This window comes from Gopherus evgoodei, chromosome 7 (genome assembly GCF_007399415.2).
Source record: "Gopherus evgoodei ecotype Sinaloan lineage chromosome 7, rGopEvg1_v1.p, whole genome shotgun sequence".
Taxonomy (NCBI): domain Eukaryota; kingdom Metazoa; phylum Chordata; order Testudines; family Testudinidae; genus Gopherus; species Gopherus evgoodei.
The window spans coordinates 100364901-100386666 of NC_044328.1; the positions used below are offsets into that span (position 1 = coordinate 100364901).

At 60.9% G+C, this 21766-nt stretch overlaps 3 protein-coding genes across 5 annotated transcripts; 1 reads left to right on the top strand and 2 right to left on the bottom strand.

The window, feature by feature from the left end:
• Positions 1–97: 97 nt before the first annotated feature.
• LOC115654348 (sodium/calcium exchanger 1-like) lies at positions 98–14525 on the bottom strand. Of its 3 annotated transcripts, XM_030568479.1 has the most exons (8): positions 14450–14525; positions 13933–14011; positions 8543–10327; positions 6161–6267; positions 5915–6039; positions 4959–5058; positions 4468–4740; positions 98–1697 (listed from the first exon to the last, which is right to left on the bottom strand). In XM_030568479.1, the coding sequence occupies exons 3-8, from the start codon at positions 10291–10293 to the stop codon at positions 1321–1323; spliced, it is 2733 nt and encodes a 910-aa protein (XP_030424339.1). In that variant the 5' UTR covers positions 10294–10327; positions 13933–14011; positions 14450–14525; the 3' UTR covers positions 98–1320. The 3 variants fall into 3 exon arrangements, with proteins under 3 accessions (XP_030424339.1, XP_030424338.1, XP_030424340.1); XM_030568478.1 differs by lacking the exon at positions 14450–14525 and having other exon boundaries at positions 13933–14357; XM_030568480.1 differs by lacking the exons at positions 8543–10327; positions 13933–14011; positions 14450–14525 and adding an exon at positions 6674–6745.
• Positions 14526–17787: 3262 nt separating this feature from the next.
• Positions 17788–19717, top strand: LOC115654561 (glyoxal reductase-like). The gene is made up of 2 exons (XM_030568952.1): positions 17788–17850; positions 18282–19717. Exons 1-2 carry the CDS (start codon positions 17825–17827, stop codon positions 19144–19146), a joined length of 891 nt encoding a protein of 296 aa, XP_030424812.1. The 5' UTR covers positions 17788–17824; the 3' UTR covers positions 19147–19717.
• Positions 19718–19721: 4 nt separating this feature from the next.
• Positions 19722–21670, bottom strand: BAD (BCL2 associated agonist of cell death). The gene is made up of 4 exons (XM_030568953.1): positions 21578–21670; positions 21230–21387; positions 20722–20894; positions 19722–20123 (listed from the first exon to the last, which is right to left on the bottom strand). Exons 2-4 carry the CDS (start codon positions 21351–21353, stop codon positions 19995–19997), a joined length of 426 nt encoding a protein of 141 aa, XP_030424813.1. The 5' UTR covers positions 21354–21387; positions 21578–21670; the 3' UTR covers positions 19722–19994.
• Between the last annotated feature and the right edge of the window lie 96 nt (positions 21671–21766).

Consider the following 21766-nt stretch of genomic DNA (forward strand, 5'->3'; position numbering starts at 1 on the left):
TGGGATTAGATTGGCATTAGCACCCCCTGGAGCACGAAGACACAACACTTTAGTACAAAGTTTTGTTTCTATTTTTCTCTTTTTTTTTTTTTTTTCCCCTCTTAACAAATGAAAGATGCAAGCAATGGAAGTGTGACAGGGAAGGGGCAACTACTAGGGGCAGGAAACACTGTGGATTTAACCAGCCAGCAACAGGCAGACACGGACAGACACATATATTGAATCAGATGCTAACGACAGATAGATGCCAGGATGGGACACCATGCACGGGACGAGGGGTATGGCTGCATCAGTTAGCCCCACAGCCCAGTTCTCCAGGGGGGAAGCTGGAGAGTGGGGCTCTGTTGTTGTTCTTACAAAATAAAATATTATTTTCTATTTATCTTTTTAAATAAAATAAAATCAACAGCATAGAAATCTGGATTCTGTAGGCAACGGACTGGACAGAGGGGAATGGACCCCAATTTGTTGCTATTTTTGTTAGCAAGACGTTGTGCTGTTTTGGTGGGCAATGGGGGTGAATTTGGAGCCTGTTCCCCCCACTGAGACCTCATAGGGGAGTGTGTGTCTTCCCCCTTGTCCTAGTGAGAGTTCATTAATAATGGTGTTTAGGGGTGGGGGACACAAGGGTCCCTGTGCTTTGGAGCAGGGAGGTTTAAAAACAGTGGATGAGAGAGACACTGACCCTCCCTCCCACCCCATTTGTGTGCTGAGCCTTGCAGCCCTGGAGGTGGGGCTGCTGCTATGTGCCAAATGCCACATTCCCTACCAGACCCTGCTAACACGCCCCCCCCCCCCACCAACTATCCTGCCACCTGCAAGCAGGGTTACCCCCTCCTGGGTCCTTGCTACCCCATGGCACAAGTAGGGAGACTACAGGTGGGAAGGACTTGGGGCAGGAGGGGCTCTCGAGGGTGGGGGTGGATGGAATGACCTTTGCCCTTAGCTAAATCCAAAGTGCACTGGTGGGGGGGGCAGTCTACAGTTGGAATGTCCTTTGTCCCCTTTTCAACAGAGTTGGGGGCTGGGGGTTTCCCTGGAGCTGGAGGGGTGCCCAGGGTGCAGGAAGGGGACTCTGCAGTGTGGCAGGCTTCCTCAGTTTGAGGGGGGACAGGCAGTGTGGGAGGCTGGAATGCCCTTTGGTCCTGCAGTACCTGTTGTGCTCTCCCCCCCACCCCATGGAGCACTGAGCTGGACGCATAGCTTCCCAGGTGTTGTGAGGGGCTTCCTACCCCCAGCCCGATGCCTCGCCTCCCAGGGACTGGGGCAGGACAGTTCTCCCCACCCAGAACTGAGGCTGGGGGGTCTGCCTCACACCCCTCAGAAGCCCTGGATGTGGCAGTAAGCCTCCAGAGCAGCCAGCAAGATGTAGAGGAGCCAGAAACAGAAGAAGAGCAGGGCAGTGAGGATTTTGGGGGTACGGGGACCTCCCAGCTCGCCCCCCACGGGTGCACGGCGCCGGTATAGCAGCACAGCGATGCTCAGCAGGGCAAAGATAGTGAAAAGCGTGACAGAGAAGGCCAGTGTGCCCGGCGTCACCACAAAGCGCTGGCCCTGGCTGGCCCAGTACCCGGCCGCAATGGTCCAGGCCACTCCTAGACCCAGGAAGACGTTGACTGCGTTACTGCCCGTCACGTTGCCGATGGAGGCATCCGCATATTGGTCCTGGATTGCGGCTGCCCGACTGGCAAAGGTGTCTGCAATGGAAGAGGGCAGGTTAGTGGGGAGGGGGACAGGCCAGAGTGAAGTGTTAATGGGGGGAAAGGAGCTAGTGGGGGAGGACAGGGTAAAGAGCTAACGGGTGAAGGGGTTAATGTAGGCAGGACAGGGATTAATAGAGGTGAGGGGTTGGGATGGGGGAGGGGATCAGTGAGGGTGCAGGGGGAGGTTTTAAGTGGGGCAAGGGGGATTAGTGGGGCAGAGTTCAGTTAGATCAGTGGAGGAGTGAGCAGAGAGGAAGAAAAAAGTTCGTGGGGGGTGATGTGGGGGCTGAGGGGAGGGGAATTAGTACAGCACCCCACACAATGACACGTTCCCTACCACCTCCCGCTATCCAACCATACAGCCCCCGACTGCCCCTCTCCACCCCCCAAACAGAGACTCCCCGCATGCAGCACTCCCCTCCCCCACTCACCACATGTGACAAATTGGGCAATTTCTGTATTATTTTTATGAAGCCTATGTGTGCCTCAGTTTCCCTTTGCATTGTAACAAATAAGTGCAAGTCTCCTACGAAGTCAGTGCAGGAGGCATGAGATATGGATGGTGCCTGGCTGGATCGGTAGAATGAACAGGGCTATTAAACAGGCTCAAACCAACCCAAATCCATAAGCATCTCACAAGACAAAGATGTCCAAGCACTGAACCATCAACTCCTAACACCCCAGGAAGACAGACCAGCGGGAGAGGGACAGAGAGCGCCAGAGCTAGAGTCTAGCACAGTTTGGCTGGCCCATCAGGGCATTGATTTGACCAGGGTAGGCTACGGCTTAACCCCTCCTTTGTGCTAACCTAAGCACTTTCAGCTGCTGTAGCAGCCAGGTGACTCATCGCTGGGAACTCCATTTAGAAAAGGCTGCCTGTGTCGCTGTGCATATGCCCTGGGAGCATTGCGACTGGAAAGGAGACTGGTCCAAGCCTCCTACTGGCTTGGCTGGATCTGCTGCAGGAAGCCCCGAGAGATACAGGGAACGCTGGTGCCAAAGGCCCAGTCTCGGAGGCCACAGACCTGCCTCAGTGGAACTGTGGTCTCTGGGACCCAGCCCGCTAAAGAGGTCACTCCCAGGGGACTGGCTATAGGCTTGGGCTGAAGCCCTGACTCTGTGACTCCGTGACACCAGGCACAGAGTCCCTTGCCCTATAGAGCCCCTGCCCAGAGCCCCCTGCCCCACTCAGCAGGCATGGAGCCCCTTGCCCCATGGAGCCCCTGCCCAGAGCCCCCTGCCCCACTCAGCAGGCATGGAGCTCCTCACTGCACGGAGCCCCTCACCCCATGGAGCCCCCTGCCCCACTCACCAGGCACAGAGCCCCTCACTCCATGGAGCCCCTGCCCAGAGCTCCCTGGCCCATTCACCAGGCACAGAGCCCCTCGCCCCTTGGAGCCCCCTGCCCCACTCACCAGGCACAGAGCCCCTCGCCCCATGGATCCCCCTGTCCCACTCACCAGGCACGGAGACCCTCACCCCAAGGAGCCCCCTGCCCCACTCACCAGGCACAGAGCCCCTCGCCCCATGGAGCCCCCTGCCCCACTCACCAGGCACAGAGCCCCTCGCCCCATGGAGCCCCCTGCCCCACTCACCAGGCACAGAGCCCCTCACCCCATGGAGCCCCTTCCTGGAGCCCCTCACCCCATGGAGCCCCTGCCCCACTCACCAGACACAGAGCCCCTCGCCCCATGGAGCCCCTGCCCCACTCACCAGACACTGAGCCCCTCGCCCCATGGAGTCCCTGCCCGGAGCCCCTCACCAGGCATGGAGCCCCTCGCCCCATGGAGCCCCTGCCCAGAGCCCCATACCAGGTACGGAGCCCCTCACCCCTTGGAGCCCCTGCCCAGAGCTCCCTGCCCCACTCACCAGGCATGGAGCCCCTTACCCCATGGAGCCCTGCCCAGAGCCCCTCACCAGGCATGGAGCCCTTTACCGCGTGGAGCCCTGCCCAGAGCCCCTCACCAGGCATGGAGCCCCTGCCCAGAGCCCCATACCAGGTACAGAGCCCCTCGCCCCATGGAGCCCCTGCCCAGAGCCCCTCACCAGGTACGGAGCCCCTCATTCCATGGAGCCCCTGCCCAGAGCCTCCTGCCCCACTCACCAGACACAGAGCCCCTCGCCCCATGGAGCCCCTGCCCCACTCACCAGACACAGAGCCCCTCGCCCCATGGAGCCCCTGCCCAGAGCCCCTCCCCAGGTATGGAGCCCCTCACCCCTTGGAGCCCCTGCCCAGAGCTCCCTGCCCCACTCACCAGGCATGGAGCCCCTTACCCCATGGAGCCCTGCCCAGAGCCCCTCACAAGGCATGGAGCCCCTCACCCCAGGGAGCCCCTGCCCAGAGCCCCATACCAGGTACGGAGCCCCTCACCCCATGGAGCCCCTGCCCAGAGCCCCTCACCAGGTACGGAGCCCCTCATTCCATGGAGCCCCTGCCCAGAGCCCCCTGCCCCACTCACCAGGCACAGAGCCCCTCACCCCAAGGAGCCCCCTGCCCCAATCACCAGGCACAGAGCCCCTCACCCCATTGAGCCCCCTGCCCCACTCGCCAGGCATGGAGCCCCTTGCCCCATGGAGCCCCTGCCCGGAGCCCCTCACCAGGCACAGAGCCCCTCAACCCATGGAGCCCCTGCCCCACTGACCAGGCACAGAGCCCCTCGCCCCATGGAGCCCCTGCCCGGAGCCCCTCACCAGGCACGGAGCCCCCTGCCCCACTCACCAAGCATGGAGCCTCTCACCCCATGGAGCCCCCTGCCCCACTCACCAGGCACAGAGGTGCCAAGGGCCACAAAGACCACAGCAGTAACTGAGTCCTTGAGGCCGACAGTGCAACCGAAGTGGGAGGCCAGGTCGCCGGTGAGCGCGGTGAGCACCCCAATGAGTGCGATGGAGACAAGGAAGCAGGCCCAGCCCCCCCAGTACTCAGTGGGGGGCACAAAGGCGAAGAGAACCTTCCAGAACACGGTCAGGAAGTGCATGATGTAGTCGAAGCAGGACGGGAGCCGCTCCTCACCCGTCTCGTCCTCGTCCTCGTCCCCTGGGTGGGGGGGCAAGAGGTAAGAGTGGGGTAACCCCCTGTACCTCCTCCCCCTCCCACTGCCTCCCTGTCCCCCCTCAGTGCTCCTTGCCAACCTCCTCATTGTGCCCTGGGGCAGGAGAGAGTAGGGTCCTGGCCCCCTACCCCCCAAGTCCTGCCCATCCCTGGGTGGGGTGCACTCTCCCAGCCTCTCCCCCTCCAGCCCCACCTCTCCGTACCGGCGCTGACCGTCACGGCACTGACGAATTGCTCCCTCCAGCTGCTGCTCCCCACAACCAGCGCCAAGTTGGTTTTCTTGATCAGTTTGTCCACAGTACTCTGGGGGGGGGGATAAAGAGGGGTGAGATGGGGGGCAAAGCCCTAAGCAGGCTGTCTCTAGGGGGTGCGGGGCCTGGGACAAATCAGCCCCCGCCGGCTTGAGGGACCTGCTCTGCATTGGCAGCAGCCCCCGCACCCCTAGTTCCTGCACCTATGTCTTCTGGGACAGACTGCAGCGGCTAACTGTATAAGCCCATGGGGCTCCCCAAAGTGTGGGGCCCAGAGCGGTGATCCCGATTTGCCCTATCCAAGGGACGGCTCTGCCCCTAAGGCCCAGAGTGGAGGCTATGGCAATATCAGGGCAGAGCGGGGCAAAGCCCAGAGCCGAGATGCCCAATGGGTGGAGGCTGGGATCTGCCAGAAGATGGGGGGTGGTGGTGTACCTAGGGAACCGCCTCCTCACACCTGCACTCCATGTGTGCCCCTCAAAGGCCTCCTAGCTCTGGAGCCTCGTGCGAGGTACACGGGGGTGGGAGGGATCCCTGGGGAAAAAAGCAACTGTCCCTTAGTCTGGTGCATCATCCCCCTGCCCCCCACTCCGCTGTGCCAGATAGGGCACTGGAGCAGACAGCACATGAGGGGCAGGTACGGAGTGGGGGAGATGTCCTCAAGGGAGGCTGGTGAACTTGGTCTCCGGCCCAGCTCAGCACGGGGAGGGAGGCTGGTGGGGTGCCTGGAGTGGGGGATGGGGGGCAGGAAGGGTTCACAGGATACTGTGGGGTCTGGGGGAATGGGGCACCCGGGACATTGGGGGGTGGTGTGGGGTTGACAGGGGGCAGAAGGGGCACATGGGGAGCCAGAGAGGGCACAGGTAGTACATGGAGGAAGGAGGGAAGGGGCACATTTGGGCACTTACCTTGAACTCGTAGGACTCCTCAATCACCACCTCAAGTTTGGGGTGCTCCCCCAGGCTGGGACACCCCATCTTGGCGAGGGCAGCCCCCTCTTGCCCCTCAGTGGGGTGGTTCTCGTTAGAGTCACCTGTGGTGAGAAGAGGCAGAGGGACTGTTACTCTCTGGCTTCCCCCACCCCACCTCCCTGCACTGCCCAGTGCCCCACCACCATCGCACCCCCCAATACCATGGGCTGCGCCCCCCCATACCATGCCGCAGCCCCATCTCCAGTAGTTCAGGAGGCCCCAGCTCCAGGTGGAAATTCTTGTTTTTCTCATATTCCTCATCATCGATTATTTTAATCTCGATGAATTTCCTGGAGGGAGAGATTGGGAGGGGAGGTGAGATGGGGGTGCTGCACTGGGGGCCTGAGGATGCTGGTTGTGGGGCACAGGGTGATAAGGCTGCTGCATGTGAGGAGCAGGGGGACACTCATCCTAGGCTGTCTGCTGCAACTGGAGCAGGTGAGGGTCTGTGGCCCCTGATTCAGGGGGGTGACTGTGTCCCATAAGGAGAAGGTTGTATTGCCATTTTAGTTTGTATACAATCAGCCCGCTGCCCAGGCTGTCACCCCCATGACTAGTCCCTCCTCCCAGCTGGCATCAACTCAAAGCTAATCTGGGGCAGGTAATTACAAGAGGAAACAGCTGGGAACACAGCCCCTCTGCTCCCTTCCCTCAACCACCCACTGAGCCCCTCCACTGCGACACCTCCCTTCCCACCTGTCACCCAGCCCTCAGACACAGAGCTCTGTCCCCTCTCATCTCTCCCCATCCTTCCCCCAAATGTCAAGCAGTAGGTGGCGGGTTAATAGATGCTGCAGCGCTGGGGAGGAGGGGAGGGGAGGGGGATCAGCCAATGGGCTTTGGACATTTGGGGAGGCGGCTCCAGGCCCCACAATCCCATTGGCCATTAACAGAGCACAGAGGAATCAGCTGCTTCACCCCATTAGTGAACCAGAGAATCCCCCGAGCTCTGCAGGTGTCCCTTGATCCCACCCCTCTTGCTCACCCAGCCCTGGGCTCCCCCCACAGCTCTGTGGTGCCCCTCAATCCCAGTCCCATGCTATTCCAGCTGCGGGCTCCCTCACACCCCACACAGCTCTGTCAGTGCCCCTCAATTCCACCCCACAGTCCACTGCCCTCACAGACCTGGGCTCTCCCTCCCAGCTCTGCTAGTCCCCCTCAGTCCTGATCCCCAGCCCCCTGCTATCCCAGCTGTGGGCTCTTTGCAAACCCCCCCACCCCCACTTTGGTCACTCGGGGATCAGGCCCTGGCAGTGCAGTCACTGGCCGTAACAACCCCCCCCCCCCCGTGCCATCTGTTCTGCTCTCTAATTATGAGCACAAAGGGCCCTTAGCTCTGGCAGTGCTGGGAGCAGCTGTGGAGGGTGGGGAGGAAGGAGACAAACAGAGGGGGAGCAAGGGAGGTTTATCTGCCAGCTGTAGGGATCTCAGCACAGAGCATCTCATATCCTCAGCACAGCCTGTGCCCTCCCCATACGCCCTGCCTGGCTCTAATGTTCCCCCTGATCTCCACTATCACTGACCCCCAGTACAGAGCCCTAATACCCCCCAACCCTGCACCTTTGGCCTGAGCTACCTCACTACAGGCCGGTGAGCTCTGGGGGGAGTCCATGGCTGTTACCCATCAATTCACACCCACCCAGCCCAAGTACTGGTGTGCTGGGCTCTGCTCCCGCCTGGGGAGCATGACTGCTTTCCCATCTGCTCACACTCACTGGTTCACCACCATCACACGCATGCCCGCCCCCCTTTGTTGCACTGGTGAACAGGAGATGCAAGGCTCCCCCAGCCCCTTGTCTGAGCTCATGTCTAGGGGGGAAAAGCTCATTGTTGCCATGGAGACACTGGGAGGGATGGGGGGGGGAACTAGTTTAATTTTTGGTACAGTTGATTGAATTGGGGAGTGGGCTAGGGGGCAAGGGATGGAGGAGGGGAGCCTATGTACAGTGTGGGGGAGGGGACTTGGTACCCCCTGCTTTCCCTTTACCAATTGCCCAAGGTGGTTGGGGTTGAACCCCTGGTACCTGGAGCTGCAAGGTAGCTGCAGCAAATGTCCCCTGCCCCCAGGTCTGCTGAAGTGCAGATGCTCGCCCACCTCACATGGGCTCCAGACTCAGCACTGGGGAGAATGGCTGCTCCAACAATTGCCTCGTTCAGCCCCCTGCTAGTGCCCCTCCATTCTGATGTGCAGCCCCCTGCTATCCCAGCATTGGGCGCTGCCCTCCAGCTCTGCCAGTGCCCCTCAGTCCCAAACCATGGCCTTCCTGTTATCCCTGGTTCCCCCCAGATACCTGCTCCTCTGATCCCCCCCCACCTTGTCCTTGACCTGCCTTTCTCTGGCCATTGTCTCCCTCACATACAAATCAGGTGCCCTTCTCCCTGTTACCCAGCACCCTGATTGCCCCCTAAGCAGCTGTCCCCTCCCCCAACTGCTCCCCCACAGCCCTGCCACCTGATCCTTGTCACACACATTCTGTTCTCCCTCACCTTGCTGTCCCTGCCCTTGCCCCCTTGTACCTGCTCCCCTTTGGCACTCCCCACATCTTCCCCATCCATGTCTCTCACGTGATCTCATCGTTGAGGAACTCCACCTTGCCCTCGGCCTCCTCGTAGTCCTCACCAGCCTTTGCGGTACCCTCCATGGTGTGGTACGGCAGGGCCACGCGGCCCCGGGCCCCTGAGGTGCGCAGCACCCGTACCCGCACGGCCCCCACACTCTCGCTGACCCGCACCGAGGCGCCCTCAAAGGTGAAGATGCCGGCATGATCATCGTCGAAGATGGTGACGGTGGCAGTGGCAGCAGGGCCCAGGCAGGCCTTAGGGGGTGGCTCAGCCCCCGCCTCGGCCCAGGCAGCCCGCACGTTGCTGAGGTGCACACGGAAGTACTCGTCCTCCTCGAAGATGTCATCGTCAATGATGCCCACGCGGATCTCGCGCTGCGTCTCACCCGGCTTAAAGAACAGTGTGCCCTCGGCGTACTCGTAGTCCGAGCCAGCATTGGCCGTGCCGTCCTCGGTGCGGAAATCCACACGCACAGTCGTGCGAGCCACGTCGCCGCCACGTCGCTCCACTGTCAGCACCACAGCACCGCAGTTCTCAAAGCACTGGTAGAGCGCCGGCTCGAAGGTCACCCTGGTGAGTGAGTCGTCATCCTCAAGGCGCACTTCAGGCAGACTCAGCGCCTTGCGCGCCTGGTCGGCTGCATGCTTCTTCAGGATGTTGCCCGCTCCGATCATCATGCGGGTAGCCTGGATGCGGTAGAAGGCCCGGCTCTTTTGCTGCTGCACCAGTACATGGTAGTTGGCCATCTCAATCAGCTGCTCCATGTCCTTCTCTGGGTGCTTCTGCCGCAAGTCCCTCAGGGTGCGCGCCATGTCACGCCGGGCTTCCTCATCCCCGTTTTTACCTGCCTCGACCACCCCATTGGCCTGGGTGCTGTCCAGCTCCACCTCCAGCTTGGGGAGGGCTGTGTCGCCTTCCGTCTCAATGATCAGGCCCCGGGCCTTGTCGGCTCGGTACTTCTTCTGCACGTATTTGTAGAAGAGGAGGCGGCGGTCAGCCAGCCAGGCCTGCACCACGCAGATGGGGAAGAAGAGGAAGGTGAGCAGGCCTTCCCACACCTCCACCTCACCAGGGGAGAAGCAGGCCAGGATGAGGTAGAGCCAGATGTAGGCGAAGATGCTCCAGGCGGCTGTGACAAAGAAGACGCGCAGGTGCTTGATCCTGCGCGTCTCGCCCTCGGGCACCACATGCACGCACACGGCAATGATGACGAACATGTTGAAGGCGGCGCTGCCCACTATGGTGCTGGGCCCCATCTCGCCTGCCTGGAAGCCGTGGCCCACGATCTCAATGATGGAGAGCATGATCTCGGGCGCCGAGGAGCCCAGCGCCATGAGCGTCAGGTTGGAGACGGTCTCATTCCAGATGCGGATGGTGGTGGTGCTGGTCTCACCATTGGCCTTCTTCACAGTGATCTCCTTCTCCTGCGAGGTGATGACCTCGATGGAGGCCATGAACCGGTCGGCAATGATGGACATACCCAGGAACATGTAGATCATCGCCACAAAGTACACAATGGCCCGGGCCACCTTGTCGCCCACCGAGGGGTTCTGGGGTAGCCACACAGGCAGGATCACCCCATCCTGGCACTCTGAGGTCTCCCGGCACAAGGTGCTGACATTAGCCCCATCCAGCGATGATGCTCCCTGGGATGGTCCCCCCAGCCCCTCCTCCACCTTGGCCTGGTGAAGTGGGAGGCTCAAGGCCAGGATGAGGAAGATGGTAGAGACCCCAAGGTGGGACAGGAGAGGCATGGTGGGAGTGGGAGTGGGAGTGGGCAGGCAGAACCTGCAAGAGAGGAGGAGGCATAGCGAGGAATGAGGAGGATACACGGTGTAATAATAATAATAGGAGATATACCAATCTCCTAGAACTGGAAGGGACCTTGAAAGGTCATTGAGTCCAGCCCCCTGCCTTCACTAGCAGGACCAATTTTTGTCCCAAATCCCTAAGTGGCCCCCTTAAGGATTGAGTTCACAACCTTGGGTTTAGCAGGCCAATGCTCAAACCACTGAGCTATCCCTCATCGTGCTGGTGGGGAGAAGGGCTGGGAGGTCATCCCCTTCCTTGTGGGCTGGAAGGGGATGGGTGGGGCTGCTCCCTTGTGAGGTTGGGGGGATCTGGGGTAGAACGGGGTGCCCATTCCCTCATGAAGTGGAGGAGAAAGGCTAGGAAGAACTGGTGGGTGTTTTGGGTGGCACAGACAGTCCTGAGGCCACAGCATCCATCCGTAAGGAGCCATGAGGGTTTCCTAGTTACTCTTTCCCCTACAGCGGGGCCAGCCCCCCTCTGGGGTACATCCCCCAGGGTCTATTCCTCCCCATCTTTCCCTCAGTTCCACCACCATGGCAATACCCACCGTGACCCTTTAATAGGTGAGGCTGCAAAACAGACTGCATCCCAGCTCAACCGCCACTGCCTACTGCGTCCCCCTCCCCTCCTGGAAACAGGGGGTTGGTTAAGAATGCCAGAGTCCTGAGCTACTGGACCCCCTCCCCTCCCAGAGCTGGAAATGGAACCCAGGAGTCCTGGTTCCCAGTCCTCTCTGCTCTTTCAGTGGGGGAGGGAGGAGAGGGAGAGGAGAATGCTGGGCACCAGGACTCCTGGCTTCTCTGTCTCTGTGCCCCATGATTCATGCCAGTGCTTCAAGGCAGCGCTGGCAGCTGATTCACAGGACCCATCTGCGCTCAATGGGCCAAGAGACAGCACCAGTCAGACATGAATGAGGCTTGGGCTCAGCTGGGCACCACAGGGTACTGAGGGGAGGGGGGCCCCTCATGCCTTCTCCAGCTCCTGCTGGTCACCAGCAACCCCATCAGGCTGCATTAGGGGGCTCTAACCTCCCCACCATGGGGCAGCAGGACTGACCCCATGGCAGGGTCAGGGGGAGCAGTTGGGAGTGACCCCCTCAGCCAGCTTAGTATGGGGAGCCCAGACCCACACCAGTGCCTCTCCAACCAGGTCCTGTCAGAGCTTGTGAATGTGGTGTCTGTCCCCACTCCAGCACCTCACTCGGCCTGTGTCCATGTGTGTGTGTGGGGTGAGTCCCTGGTCTTGGGGCTGGAAAGACTATAGGGGTTGACCCTTCCTGTGTTGAGTTTAATGGGTTTTTAGGAGTCCCCATTAATTTGCTCAGGGAGTGACGTTTGGTGTGGACACTCCCTCCTCCATCCTGTTGTTTGCCCACAGCTCAAGCACCCCCCCCCCATGCTGGCTCCCTCCATTCCCCCAAACTCCCCTCAGCTCACACTCCTCCTCTGTGCTGGCGCCTCACCCCCACAACCACCCCCCTGCATCAGCGCCAACTGGGGACCCCCCCCCCGAGATGGGACTGGGGGCCAGTGCTTGGAGGAGCCCTCTGTCCCAGCCCCTTCCTACCCCACCGAATGTCCCAGAAGCCCACACTCTTCCTTGACTTCTATTCCTCCCAGCCTGTCCCCAGGGAGTTTGTGCCCCCTTGCAGTCCCCCATCCCAGCTCCAGAGTCCCCCCATTCCCTGAACTCAGGCTGAACTATAACAGTGATCTCCCCCTGGAAGCACTTTACCCCCTGCAACTCTCCACTTTCCCGGTTTGGAGGTAGGAGCCTCCTCCCCATGAAGGGAAGATGCCCTTTCCCAAGCAGGCCGCAGTCCTGCGAAACAGCACATGGTAGGAAGGGGTTGCAGTTCTCCCCATGGTAACATTCTGTGAGGGGTGCACTACGGGACAGCAGGGCATGCAAGAAGGCACTCGTGGGAGTGTGACAGAGTTTCACTTGTAGAGGGGTGAGCATGCAAAGATTGTGCTGGTGAATATGCACCGGACCATCTTCCACAGACCTGGGGGCTAGGATTGCAGAAGTGGGCAGGGTGGGGGGCTGACTGGGGGGGAACATTAACTTCACCTCAGACCACGGCCAGGTGCCTCCATTCTGAACTCTTTGGCAGGGGGCCTCACCAGAGTGTGAACAGGATTGTGGAAGAGTATGCACAGCACTGCTTTCGGTGTACGAGGGCCAGAGGTGCACGTGTGAGGTATTGCTCTGGGTGCAGGAGGGCCATGCATGAGCATACAAGGCACTGTTCTGGATGCGCAGAGCTGTGGGAGAGTGTGCAAGGCACTGTTCCAGGGACCATGGATGAGCCTGCAAGGTGCTGCTTCAAGTGTGCAAGAGCCATGGGTGAGTGTGCAAGGCATTGCTCTGGGCGCACAGGGGCCATGGGTGAGCCTGCAAGGCACTGCTCCAGGTGGGTAGTGGCTGTGGGTGAGTGTGGATTGTCAGTGTGTGACCCCATGCATAGGTGTGTGCACCATTAGTACAGGCACAGTGTCCCTGTACATGCAGAGCTGGGTCAATACATGCACCATACCATTGTGTTGCACGTGCACCCACCATGCAAAGTGTTGCACATGCAGCCCCTCCTGTCTGCCCATGCAAGGTACTGCACACATGCCCCCAGTGCAACATGTTTTCCATTTGCTGTCCCGTTCTCATGCATGACCCCAGGGCCACCCCAGTACTGGGGAGGGGGAGGGAATTACCCTGCCCTCCGATGGAGAAGATCACCTCCCCCACCAAACAGAAGGCAGCTGAGCCCAAGCTATGTCAAGCAAGCAGAATTTCTTGGAGAGATGGGGGAGGGGAGAGCCCCAAGGGCAAGCTGACACCAATGTGGGGGGTAGTGAGACCCAGAACAGAGACTCAGTGCCCCATGTTGGGGGAGATGAGGGGATGTTTCTGTAGAGGAGGAAGAGTCCCAGGTGGGGGTTCTATGGGGGTTAGGTGGAGCTCCCCAAAGTTGGAGGAAGAAGTTTGGTAGGGGAAGCATAAGCTTTGGGGGGCAGTTCTATAGGATGGGGGAGGGGCAGCCCAATGCTGGTTGCAAGATTTTTTTTAAATCCACAAAAGCCAGAGTCAGGCTCCTGTAGCCCAGTGCCATCTCCCCAACCCCCTACCCGTCTTGGGGCCAGGTCTCCTGTGCCCCCAGCCCCCCCATTCCAAGATATACACAACACATCCCAACAATCTCTCCCTGCCTCATCCCTCCCCCCACTGCCAGCTCTTCTCCATGTGGCTACCCTAGTGTCTGGGTCCTCCCCCTCCCGCTCCAGCAAGACAGCCCAGGAATGCAGAATTGGAATTGGACACATGCAGATCAACTCCCTCCACCATCACCCCAGATTTACCTCTTCCAAATCCCCCCTTTTTCTCTCTAATTCCGGGGGGATTAAAGATGTAAAAGAGGCAGGATTCCCCAACACCCCGATCCAGAATCCCCGGGAGGGCTTCCCTGGGCATCAGTCAGGGCAGGGGGACCGGTCACTTCCCCCCGCACAAGGCAGCGTCCACACACCTCCCGCTCAGATCCATGGGGGACAGCTTCCCCCTCCTCTCCCCGAGCTCCCCCTTACCGGGCTGTGGGATCAGGTCACAGCACGACCTCCCCTCTGGGGTAGGCTGCACGCACGCTCCCCCCGCCGCTGCTTAGATCTGTGGGGAGCAAAGGAGCGGACCCCCGTTAGCTGGCGTTCGAGGGGGCACAGGGCTGCTCCTGGAGTCACTGGTCCATCTGCAGCTGGGAGAGGAGGGGGGGTCTGCACGATCCCCTCCACAGCCTGTGCCTCCGCCCCTTCCTGCAGAGCCCCCCAGCCCAGCTGCCCCCCGATCTGGGGGGGCAGGGTCCCCTCTGCCGCCAGGCTGCGGGCACCAGCAAAACGGCGGAGCGAGCCGGGCTGCCGGGGACAGGCTGAGGATGCTCCCGCTGGCAGCTTCATGCTCCACCCTGGCGAGGGATGGATGGCTGGGGAGGGCACTGCGCCCAGCCTGCAATGGGGGGCGGGGGGGGGCTCCTAGCACGGGCAGCGGAGCCGGGAGGGGGGAGTGCTCTGGGGAGGGGAACCCCACTGCAAAACAGCAGCACACCCTCACCCTGCCGCCGGAACCGAGACGGAAGGGGCAGCTCAGTGCACGGGGGTCCCTATACGCCTCATTGAAAACTAGTAAGCCCCCACCCACGCCTGCAAGCCAGACACTTGGAAGAGAGGAGGAAACCCAGCTGCGTCTCTGCTGCTCCCCGACTCCAGCTCCCTCCCCCATCCCTCTTTTCCAGACACTACCCCTCCCAAGCTCCCCCTACACACTCTCTCCAGCGTATGTCCTCAGCCGCCAATTCCCCCTTAAATGCTTCCCCACCTGCCCTCAACCCCCCATCGTTCTCCAGGTGAGCCCCGCAACTCCTCTCCCAGCAGGGGGCGCAGCAGGGAGTGGGGTGGGAGCGCTGGCTGTGGGGGGAGCTTCTAGCTACTCCAGACCTGCTTCTCCCAGCAGGGGGCGCAGCAGGGAGTGGGGTGGGAGCGCTGGCTGTGGGGGGAGCTCCTGGCTACTCCAGACCCGCCTCTCCCAGCACGGGGCGCAGCAGGGAGTGGGGTGGGAGCGCTGGCTGTGGGGGGAGCTCCTGGCTACTCCAGACCCGCCTCTCCCAGCAGGGGGCGCAGCAGGGAGTGGGATGGGAGCGCTGGGTGTGGGGGGAGCTCCTGGCTACTCCAGACCCACCTGTCCCAGCAGGGGGCGCAGCAGGGAGTGGGATGGGAGCGCTGGCTGTGGGGGGGAGCTCAGTCACACTCTTCCCTTTCCTACTCTGTAATCCTGTCTGGCTGCTCCCCTCGTCGCAGTCCTCAGACCCCCCCATTGTCTGCGGCTCCGAGACGGAGGGGGAAGAGTCCGTGTCCTTATCTGATCCCTGGTACTCCCCCATTTAGCCAGCTCCATTGCAAACTACATGGAGCTCCCAGCCCTCGTCCCACCCCAGTGAGTGGGTTGGGGAGGAGGGGGCATCTTCCCTCTTCCCCCCGCTGTGAGGGAGGGGTCCCGGGAGTGCCCCTCTTTAGTGGGCGTTTTCCGAGCGTTTCATCCGGTGCGGGGAGGGGCAGAGGGCAGGATTATGTCCCCATTCAGGTTTATGGCGATATGGGGGGGCCTCTGCTAGATCCGGTTTGGGGGTCAATTTGGCAGATAGGGCAGGTCAGCACTGAAATCTGCTGGGGCTGCAGCGAGTGGGGCGGGGGGAACTGAAGAGGCAAAGGATGGGAGATACCAGGCTGGAAGATGAGGGGGTCCCCCTGGGGGGGTGAGGAAGATGCGGAGTCTGTGGGGGCCCCCATGCAGTGGGGGAGGCGCTGTGGGGATGGGTATGAAGACGGCTTACTGGGGGGGGGGGGTGTTGGGCTATGGCTTCAAGCGAGGGTGCCCTCCTTGTGCTTGAGGGGTGTATATGGGATTATGGGTCAGGTGTTTCTTTGGGGTAGGGGGCTTTGGGGTCTGAGGTGGGATCGGCGGGCCGTTGGGACACTCAGGGCAGAGGGGTGATAATGGGATCTGGATCTGAGTGATGCCTGGGGGTCTCCCTTGGAGCGGGAGGTGACTATGGCGTCTGGGAGCGGAATCATGGGAGAGGGGTGGCTTGGGATTCATTCACTCCTGCGCCGCCCCTCACCCCAAGCTGGTGCTTCCAGACCAGCTCCCAGGAAGCGATGTGGGGCGTCCTCTGCCGGTCGTTGGCTGGTTCTGCACCCTGCAGGCTTATCCAGACTCCGCACCAGGGAGTCCAGTCCTGGCCCCCCATGGAGAGGGGGGGGGCGCGGGGGCGGGAGGGGAGGCTCCCTTGGGGTTGGCAGGATTAAGGGGTCTGGGGGAAAGGGGGGTTCCCCGGGGTTGGACAGGGAGATAATGTGGTCGTGGGAGGAGGGGACTTCCGAGCGCGGGAGGGGAGAGCGGTAATAGGGAATGAGGGGTCCACAATGGCAAGGAGAGTAGCAAGGGGCAGGGGCGCTCCCAGAGGCGGGGTGGCCACATGGTCTGGGGGCAGGGTTGGGCAGAGGAGGGGGTTCACCCAGGGTCAAGTGAGGAAAGGGAAATAATGTGGCAGGGGTTAATGGGGCAGTGCTGGGGAAGGGGCAGTTCCCCTAGGTCAGGACTGGTGGCTAACAGGGTAAGGTGGGGGGAAGATGTTGCCCTGAGATTGGGGGGTAACACGGTTGTTGTTGGGTCCTGGGGCTGGGGAGATTCCCCCCAGGTGTGGGGCTGAGTGCTGTGCTAGGGGACCCCAATAAGGCAGAAGCTCTACCACAGGAGATGCCCACACCAGAATGCATGTCACAAACGTGTTGCCATGGGGTGTCTGTAGACCCATAAGAACAGAGACATAGCAGGCGGCATGCAGGTAGAGACTATGCAGCAATAAAAACACATAGTGCGTATGCTGATCATGTACCTTGAGGTGCAGGCATGCAGTGTGGGTACATGCATGCTGTTGTGCACCCTGATTTATAGCCGAGGTGCAGGGATGCAGGGTGGGGTTGGTGCATGCACTATGCACTCTAATTTATTACTGAGATGCGGGAGTGTAACATGGGGGTACATGGGTGCACCAAGGATTCATACAGGGGTGAAGTGTGTGGTATATGCATTCACTCTTCATTATTTGGTATTACTGTGGCACGTAGGAACCTCAATCATGGACCAGGACAGGACCCCATTGTGCTAAGCACGGTATAACCGGAACAAAGTCAGTCCCTGCCAAACCCTTTCCAATCTGAACAGATGAATACAAACAGATGAGGGAGTACAAAGAAACAGAGGCAATATTGGCCAGCAGAATATCAGCAGTCTCAGTAAACTCTGACCTCTGAATTATACCCTCTGTGCGCCACAATTTATAGCTAAGCCTCCGGTGCAGTATGGGGTACATCCATGCACCTCGATTTATACCCGAGGCACTGGGGGTGCAGTGTGGGGGTACATAAATGCAGCATGCACCCCAATTTATACCGAGGGGTATACAGGGGTGCAGTGTAGTGTACATACATACACCCTGTTTTGTACCCAGGGCACAAGGATACAGCGTGGATACATGCATGCACCATGCAAACTGATTTATAGCTAAAGCACAGGGATGCAACATGGGGTGCACAGGTCTGCAGGGGTAAAAAGTAGGGTGCCTGCACCCCAATTTATTAGTGAGGCGCAGAAGTGTAGCGTGGGGTACGTGCACGCACGATGCATCGTGACAGATCTAAAGTACCAGGGTTGCATGTGTGCACCAGGGGGAGCGGCATGACTGCAGCAGCGCAGCACCGCCACGGCCGTGCTCGCCAGGAGCCGGACAACTCCCAGGTGCGCGCAGCGCGTCCTCGCCCTTTTACTAAATCTTTAGTTCAGTCTCTTGCAGCCGTGGCTCCGCCCCCTGACGGGGAGTAGAAGGTCCTGCCCCGCCCCTGGTCACGTGGAGGAAGTTGCTCTGGAGCCATGAAGGAGGCGGGCGTGTCGCTTGGGTGAGTGAGTGCGTATTGGGGGCAGAGCCCCGGGGATCGCCTCGGGCACGGGGAGTGCCGCGGGCGGGGCGGTGCCTGGACCATGGGCAGCATGACTTGGGAGGTGGGTGCACTGGCTCCCTGGGGCGAGGGCAGTGCAAGGTCAATAAGCGCATCCCCTCCCCCTCGCGCGCTCGCGGGGTGCAGCCCCGCACAGACATCTCGTGCACGCTCGCGGTGCATGCTAGGGCGAGTCCCTCATCCCCTTCGCGCACTTGTGGGGCCGGTTCACACGCATATCCCCTTGGATGCTCGTGGCGCAGGCTTGCATGGGCGTCCCCTCCCCTTTGTGCATGGTTGTGGTTCGGCTTTGTATGTACCTGCGTTCTCTCCAGTAGCTGCCCTGGGCGCCGCGGTGGTATCCCTAACACCTGCATTTACTCCTCCCCTAGGCCCACGGAGCAGACTGTGCTGCTGAACAGTGGAACCCGAATGCCCCTGCTTGGCATGGGCACTTTCCGCCTGCAGGGGTCTGAGCTGGTGTCCCAGTGCGTGGAAGCTGCCCTAGCCCATGGCTACCGCTCCTTTGACACAGCTGCTGTCTATGGCAATGAGGCTGCGATTGGGCAGGCGCTGGGGGCCCTGTTGCCCCTTCATGGCCTAGCACGCTCTGATGTCTTCCTCACCACCAAGCTGGGTCCGCGGGACCAGGGCAAGGCGGAAGCTGAGGCCGCCTGCCTGCGGAGCCTGGAGCAGCTGGCCTGTGGCTACCTGGATCTCTATCTCATCCACTGGCCAGGCACACAGGGCAAGCCTCAAGGGGACAAGGGCAACCGGGAGCGGCGCTGGGAGAGCTGGCGGGTGCTGGAGGAGATGCACCATGCTGGGCACCTGCGTGCGATAGGTGTTTCCAACTACACCCTGGGACACCTGCAGGAGCTGCTGGCCCACAGCCGGGTGCCGCCGGCTGTGCTGCAGGTGGAGTTCCACCCAGAGCTGCCCCAGCGGGAGCTGTGGAACTTCTGCCAGCAGCATGGCATCCATCTCCAGGCTTATGCCTCACTGGGCTGTGGGCAGCTGTTGGGGCGGGCAGAGGTAGCGCGGGTGGCGGAGCGCCAGGGGCGTACCCCTGCCCAGGTTCTTCTACGCTGGGCACTGCACCAGGGTGTGGGGGTGATCCCCAAGTCTGTCAGTCCCACCCACCTGGCTGAGAATGCCCAACTTTGGGGCTGGGACCTCAGCCCGGAAGACATGGCTGAGCTGGGGATGATGGACTGCAGCAGGCACTACTGTTGGGACCCCAGTGGAGTGACATAAAGTGGAAGGTGCATATGTGTGGGGGGAGGCAGGGTCAGAGGCATTGTTTTGGGGTAAGCATGTGTGGAAGGGGGCACTGTTGCAGGGGGGGAGGGATGATGGAAAGAACTTAGGTGGTAGCAGGCACATGTGGCTGGAGAGGTTGGTGCTGTAGGAGGGGGAGAGGGTGGCAGGTATGCTTGGTTGGGCAGTGGTGCAAGAGGGGGACAGGTTGGCAGATGTGTATGGCTATGGTAGGGGGGACACTGCAGAAGGGAGACTAGTTGGTACGCACATGTGGTCAGGCGTGGTACTGAAGAAGGGGAGGGGCCGGGGGAGGTAGGTGCATGTAGCTGGAGGGTAGTGCTGTGGATGGGGGAGGCAGTGCTGCCGTGGGGAAGCACAGTGGCAGGTGTGTGTGGTTGTGGGGATGGTGCTGCAGGACAGGGAATGGTGGTAGGTGTGTGTGGCTGGGGCTGGGAAGGCAGTGGGGAACATAGGCATCTGTGTTTGTGCCTAGGATTTGGAAGGGGGCACCTGTGACAGTGGCTGTACCACCACAACAGAGATGCAATAAAAACTAATGCAGGCAGCTATAGAAAATATCAGTTTTTATTACAACTTCCCCAGATAGTGTAAAAAATCCAGCCTCTTCCCCCCTCCCCCCCCCCAGAGATAGATGTGGGGAGTCACCCTATGGGGAGACAGGCAGCTGCCTACCCCCCAGCGCTGGGTAGGGGCGAGTTGTCTGGGGGAATATGTCTGATACAGACCTCCCCCCAACATCGCCCTCCTCCCAGACAACACTGGCATCCTGCAGTGCTTGCCCTCAAGGGGCTGGTCCCATGCCCCCAGCAGGGAAGCTGCAGTCACTTGGAGCTCCTGGGGAGGGCATCACGGGTGGGTCTGTGCCCCAACCAGGCCTGGAGGGTCTCTTTCCAGCTGTTCCCCCGGTGGAGCTGGGATGTCGTGCCTGCACTCTTGGGGCGTGGCAGCACCTGGCAGGGGGAGACAGTGAGAGCCCAGTGGGGACACTCCCACTGAAAGTGCCTCCTCCCATTGCAAATGTTGCCCCTACATAGCAAGCTCTTCCATGAATATCCCCCACTGCGCCTCTGGCAGCCCCTCACCTCTATTGCCCTCCCAGGTGCTTTGCCCCCTTTCTCCCAGCTCTCTCTGCAGTGCTCCATGCCTGCCCCCATCCCCTGTGTGGGCGAGCCAGCTGGCTGCCTCTCTGATGGACACTGCATGCTGATGGCCCTGCCCAGCTGAGCAATGCCACCCCACCTACTCTGTGTGGGAGGGAAAGAAGGACAGACCCACCTCCAGTGGGTGCTGGAGGGGTTCCTCTGAGGTGAGTGAGGAGGTCTTTTTAGCTTCCCCAAATCCTCCCCAGCATCTTATGGTTCCCTTCTCCATGCCAACCACAGGTCTCCGGCTTGAGACCTGGGAGCGGGGGAGCCTATTGGGTTGGCAGTTTGAGTGCAACTACCCCCTGCCCCCCCGGAATTGTGTCCTCCCTTTTCCCCTGTTTCACCTCCCCCTGGGGGTCATCCCCTTTCCATGTGCCCCCTGCCCCTTCTAAACCCATCTCACCTGCAGTGCCACATCAAACTCGTCACTCATCCTGCGCAGCTCCCGCCCATAACGCATAGCAGCCCAAAGGATGGGGGGTGCTGAGCGTGAACGTGCCCGGAATGCCCCACCTGGCTCATCCTGCACTTCTGGCTCCAGAGATGGGGTGTCTGACCCTATCCGGCTTCGCACCTCTGCAGGGGGAGGAAATTGAGGGGTTGGAGATCAGGGACTGACACACACACTCAGGGGAAGGCTGGAAGCCTGGGCATTGGTGCGGCGGTGGACGCGGGGCGGGGTGAGGCGTGCTTCGTGGGGATGGGGAATTCCCCCAGAAAGGTCTGGGAGCTCTGCCTAGAAGAGAAGCTAGGGGAGAGGGAATCTCCCCAGCTGTGTGTTACATGGGGCAGAAGTCCCCCCGCAGCCATGGAAAGATCTGTGACCCCCATAGTGGACAATGCTCTGGGGTGGGGCAGGAGCATGCTGGGTCCAGGGCTGCCCCCTCCAGTCCGGACGCGGAGGATCTCACCAGCTGTGGGGGTGTCTGGCTGCTTGGAGCCGGGCGTGTGTCCCCGCTGCGACTCGGGGGGAGCAGGCGCCTCCTTCCCTCGCCCCGGGAACACCTCGTCCGGGAACTCCTGGATGCGAAACATGCTCAGGGGCGGGACATGGCGCCCGGGCGCCGCGCTGCAGGAAAACGGCGGTGTCAAGGGGTGCCCGACATATACCCCCAGGACGGGCTGATCCCCCTGGCCCCTCCGCACCCCGGGATCTCCCCTCCCCTCCCCTCCCCTCCCCTCCTGGCACCTGGGATTGTATCCCGCCCCCGCCCCCCAGTCTCCCCCATAGCTCCTGGGATTTCCCTTCCCCCACTCACCCGCGGGGGGGGTGTCCTATCAATCAATCCCCCCTATTTACACCCGGGATCGCGGGCCCAGCCACAGTCACCCGGGCAATAGGGGACTGACACCAGCCGTGCCCAATCACAGAGACCCTACATCACGGGGGAAGCCCTGCCCCCTAGTGACCTCAGCCGGCCGCCGTCTCCTGCCCCGGGTTCATGAAC